This window comes from Chlorella variabilis (assembly GCF_000147415.1).
Source record: "Chlorella variabilis unplaced genomic scaffold CHLNCscaffold_12, whole genome shotgun sequence".
In the NCBI taxonomy this organism is placed as follows: domain Eukaryota; kingdom Viridiplantae; phylum Chlorophyta; class Trebouxiophyceae; order Chlorellales; family Chlorellaceae; genus Chlorella; species Chlorella variabilis.
In genome coordinates, this window is record NW_005435076.1 from 600344 (window position 1) to 604962 (window position 4619).

At 68.6% G+C, this 4619-nt stretch overlaps 2 protein-coding genes across 2 annotated transcripts in view; one reads left to right on the top strand and one right to left on the bottom strand.

The window, feature by feature from the left end:
• CHLNCDRAFT_58067 (hypothetical protein) overlaps window positions 1–1843 on the top strand; it is a gene marked incomplete at both ends in the record, with an annotated part of 9305 nt that extends 7462 nt beyond the window's left edge. The window contains 2 exons of the mRNA XM_005846852.1: window positions 631–689; window positions 1789–1843. Of these exons, the coding sequence (XP_005846914.1) occupies window positions 631–689; window positions 1789–1843 (114 nt within the window). The remainder of the gene's footprint in view (window positions 1–630; window positions 690–1788) is intronic.
• Window positions 1844–4008: 2165 nt separating this feature from the next.
• The window catches only part of CHLNCDRAFT_134805 (hypothetical protein), a gene marked incomplete at both ends in the record, with an annotated part of 2770 nt that continues 2159 nt past the window's right edge, over window positions 4009–4619 (bottom strand). Inside the window, 2 exons of the mRNA XM_005847034.1 lie at window positions 4009–4116; window positions 4248–4355. Of these exons, the coding sequence (XP_005847096.1) occupies window positions 4009–4116; window positions 4248–4355 (216 nt within the window). The remainder of the gene's footprint in view (window positions 4117–4247; window positions 4356–4619) is intronic.

Sequence of the window (4619 nt, forward strand, 5' to 3'; positions counted from 1 at the left end):
ATGACGGCCACAAGGCTTGCCGGTCCGAGGTGGAAGCAGTCTACCGTCAGCACATGCAGCAACTGCTCAGCGCCTGCATGGATGCAGCAGGAGCAAGTGGAACGGGTCAGCCAATGAACCACGGGCTGCCTGTTGAAACGGCCCCCGTGAACCTGGCCAGGCAAGCCAGCGCTGAGCCGGGAGCCGAGGGGGCACTGGCATGCGCCGTGCCTGGCAGCGGCGCCCTGCGCGGAGGCCAGCCCCCAGAAAAAAGGCCCACCTGCATCTCCATGTGCTTGGTAGAGATGAAGAACGCCTTGGGGTAGCCGGGGTGGGGGCTGCGCAGGAAGCGCGCCATCTCGTCCCACTGCGGGCAAGGCAGGCAGCGGCGGATGGTGTTGGGCACGGCCTCTTGACAGGCGCCCAGCATCGCAGCCCACCATTAGTGTGCCAGCTGGGCCAACCCGCCTCGATGTGCTGCCGTGCCGCCGGCAGCAACAGCAGCCTGCCCTAGCAGCAACAGCCCGCCCCCAGCCCCGCTCACCACATCTGCGCCCCTGCCGGCTTCTATCTGGCGCAGCCATTTGGGGCCGTTCTCCCGCACAGCCAGCTGGCACAGGCCCCACAGCGATGCAAACCCCATGCCTGCAGGTCAAGGCGGCACCGGCACAGGAGAACGCGTCAAGAGAGACGACAAAGGCGGTGGCAGGGTGGTGGCAGGGCGGGACACAACGTTTTGCAGGCAGGGCAGCAGTCGGCCGCAGCCTTCCTCCCTCTCGCCGCCACCCCGCCCTGGCCCACCTGGCGTTGGGTTGCCGTAGTCCCCGCTGCAGGTCGCCTCCAGCAGCATGCAGCAGAGGTCTACCAGGCGGGCCTGCATCTCGGCGCCGGGTGGCTGGTAGGTCATCATGGGGTCGGTGAGGCGCAGCTCGTCCACCAGGCCCTGGATGTCCAGCTTCACCCACCGCCTGTTGCTGATTGGGGAAGGAGGGGGGAGGGTGCGGGGGGTGCAGCATCAGCAGCAGCAGAGGGGGGGCAGCGCCGCAGGTGTGCGCCGCTCAACAGGCTCATGGCTCACCCGCTGTCGTCGTGGCGCATCATCACCAGGTCCACCTCCCTGCCGCTCAGGTGGATGCGCATCACCGGCAGCACGGCATCGCTGTCCTGCTCAGCCCACACACGGATGCTCCCAGTGCTGCGGCGCGGGCGGCACGGGAGGGGAGGAGGCACGGTTCAGCGGCGGGGCGACGGGCAGGGAAGGTTGGGCTGGGCTGGTGGGTTGGCGGGCGGCTGGGCAGCAGCAGCAGCGGGAGACGGGGCAGGGTGTCTGCAGCCGTGCCCCACCTGGCCAGCAGGACGCCGAGAAAGTCCTGCTCCAGCTCCGCCAGCCGGCACGGGATCCCCGCCGCCTCGTACGCCGCCTGGCGCCTGTCGCACTCGTCCCCGCGCACTACGTCTGCGCGGGTGCCCTGCAACATCCAGCCAGGAGAGAGGTCGGGGGTGGCAGCGCAAGGGTGGCAGCGCAAGGGGGCACGTGCAACATCGCTGGGTGCCAGCCTCCGCCTGCCCGCCTCACCGTCATCGAGCGGTCCCGGTCTACGTGCTTGTGGATGGGGCTCTCACCATCCAGCAGCACCTGCAGGGGCGGAGGAAAGAGAGGGAGGGCAAGGGTCACCGCTCAGCCTGGGCTGCGGGTACCTGCGGTTTTCCCGCCGCTGCGCCGGGGCTGTCACCATCCAGCACCCCCTGCGGCAGGCAGCCAGCCCCAGCCCGCGCGCTCACCTCCAGCCCACCTCCCTTGCGCTGCAGGATGGTGTGGAAGCGGGTGGCCATGGCCAGGGAGTCTGGCAGCATCATGGTGTAGGCGTCGGCCCACCCAAACACCAGCCCGGCGGCAGCTGCGCAAGGAACTGCTCCAGGTTGATCGGCTGCAGGTGCGGTCCAGCCACCTGCCAGAGGCCGTGGCGCGTCATCCTGGCGCAGCAGAGGGCGGGAGGGAGAGGTCAGGACGGGGGCTGAGCTGCTGGGGGGCGAGCTGCCAGGGGCGAGCTGGTGGGGCGAAGGCTGCAGCCCAGACCTGGGGAGCTGGGAAGGGGAGCTTGGAGGGCACCAAGGAGGGGCAGAGCTGCCCGATCCAGCGCTGCTGGCCGCCAGCAGCCAGCAGGTCCGAGGGGGAGAAGTCGAGTGCCCAAGGGAGCAGCCCTGCGCCTGGCCAATGAGAGGAGGAGGATGGGGACCAATGAGAGGAGGATTGGGAGGCTGTTATGGTGGAGATAGAGGATCCGTCTGGCGATACAGCAGGCCCAGCATAGTCCAACCTGGAGCACTAACTAACAAGCGGAAGGCTGGATTGCCTTGGATGGACACAAGGGACGTGGCTGGAAAACCAGGTGGGATTCGGGCACCCGCCGGCTGGGAGCGGCGGCGGCGGCGGCGCAGCGGCAGCGGCAGCGGTTGCGGCGCTGCGATCAGTCGCCGGCAACACATTCACGCCCCATGCATCGAGTGAACAGCCATTTTTTTGTATTTTAAGGGGAAGAATGACTCTAAAAGAGAAGAGGGAGACTGACCGCTGTTTCCCGCCGCGCTGGCAAAGGCGCCGCAGTGCGCAGCGCCGGGACGTGCCTTACTGTGGGACTGCCCGCCCCGCCCCAGCCCCAGCGCTGTTGCAACTCCTGCTTGTGCCAGGTGCAAATAGTGCACTGTCTTTACACGGTGGCATGCAGGCCAAGGAGTTTAGGATTCTCTTCTCGGGTCGGGTCGGCGCGCCGGACGGGGGGAGCCTCGGGAGGGTGGTACATCAAGCAGGCCATAAAACAATTTCGACTTCTCAGAGTTTAAGGCCGAACTCGTCGTCCTACACCCAAACAAGCCCCCAAGAAGCATCAGAAAGTGAGCCAGGCAAGCCGGGACGCGCCAGGGTGGCGCCCGCCGCCCGCTGGCGCCCGCTGCCGCCCAACCCACCCTGCCCGCCCTGCCCAACCCCCGCCCCCGACCAACCCCAAACACTCACGTTGTCGCCGCCGTCGACGTCGCGAGTGGCGGCGTAGTAGACGGCCCACACGGTGGTGAACACGCCCGCAATCACCCAGAACAGGGTGGGGTCGTTGATGCCGAAGATGAGGCCCACACCGTCGCCGTTGAGGCGGTCGTCGACCTGGAGGAGGAGCAGGGGCGGTGGGCAAGGCCGGTGGGCAGAGGCGCGCCTGCAAAGCTGCGCTGCGTCTTCCCCTCCTTCTCTTCTCCCCTCCTCGCCGCCGCACCCTTCCCACCGCACCCCACCCAGCTGGCCGCCCCTAGCCGCCCTGCAGACTCACCAGCGCAAAGGCGGGCTGCGCCGCCAGCAGAGCCGGCACGGACACTGCAGCTGCTGCGGCCTTGGCGGCGGTCTGCTGCTGCGCGCGGCACACCACGGCGCGGACTGCAGGGCGGGATGGGGGCGGGGCGGGGATGTGTGATCGGGGACCCGACATCGGCCCTTGAAGCCGCAAACTAGCTGGTGCACTGCAAGCGCGCCCCCGGGAGCTCCGGCAGCAGCCGCAGAGGGCACCCGGCAGCAAGGCTCACCGGCCACGGTGCGGGTGGCCTGGGGCTCTGCAGGCAGCACAAGGAGGCGGCGTTAGCATCTAGAATCGTCCCCAACCATCACCCAGACTGTATAGAGGGCTGCAACCTGCGCTGCGGGCCCGGCCGGCTGCACTCACTGGCCAGAGCCACACGGCTGAAGCTGGTGGACGCGCACACGGTCTGCATGGTGTGTGAGTGCAGGGGAGGCGGCCGACAAGCAGCGATGCAGTCTGCAGTGTGCCAAATCGGCGCCTGGGCGCGGGCGATATAGGCCTCACCTCGGCTCAGCCCTGGGTCCGAGGGTGCATCGATTTTGAGACTGGCAGCCCTTACATGCGCGGCAGCATCAACGACGGGCGGAAACAAGCAAAACTGGGGGTCTGGGAAGCGCTGCCGTGACAGTCACCCCGGGCAGGGTTCGCCGGCGGCGGCGGCCTGGCAGGTCCGCCGCCTCGACACCCCTCACAGCGCCAACGCGGGGCCGGCGTCCACGTCAACATCCTGCCCCTCCTCAAACTCCTCCTCCTCGTCGGTGTCGCCAGACACCTCCTGGTTGGCCGCCTCCGCGGCCTGCACACCAGGGGGCACAGCCAGAGCAGCGGCGCCGCCATCTCATTTCCGATGCGTGCCCACAGCAGGAGGCGTCGCGCGGCTCCCCGCTGCCCCGTATCGCGCTGCCCGCCCCCTCCAGCGCCCCGCACCTGCAGCTCCTCTTCAAGCGCGCGCTCCTCCTTCTCGCTGACCGCCCGCGGTGCCTCCTTGACCACCATGCGCCCCTTGGCCGCCTCTATGCTGGGCCTTGCACTCGTCTACCGCCCTGGTCAGCACATCAATGCCCTGCGTGGCAGAAGGGCAGCAGGAGCAGGAGGTCACGGCGGAGCGCTCAGCCGGGCTGGTTGCACGCACTGGCGCCAAGGCCAGCGCTTGTCCCCAGCTCCCAGCAACCCCCCAAACGGGGGCGCGTGGCGATGCATCCTCCAGCCGCAGCTCCCAAGACGACCTCAAGCTGCACCGCTTCCGCCACCCAGGCCAGCCCAGGCCAGGGAAAGGCACCACCCCGCGCCCCCCCCCCG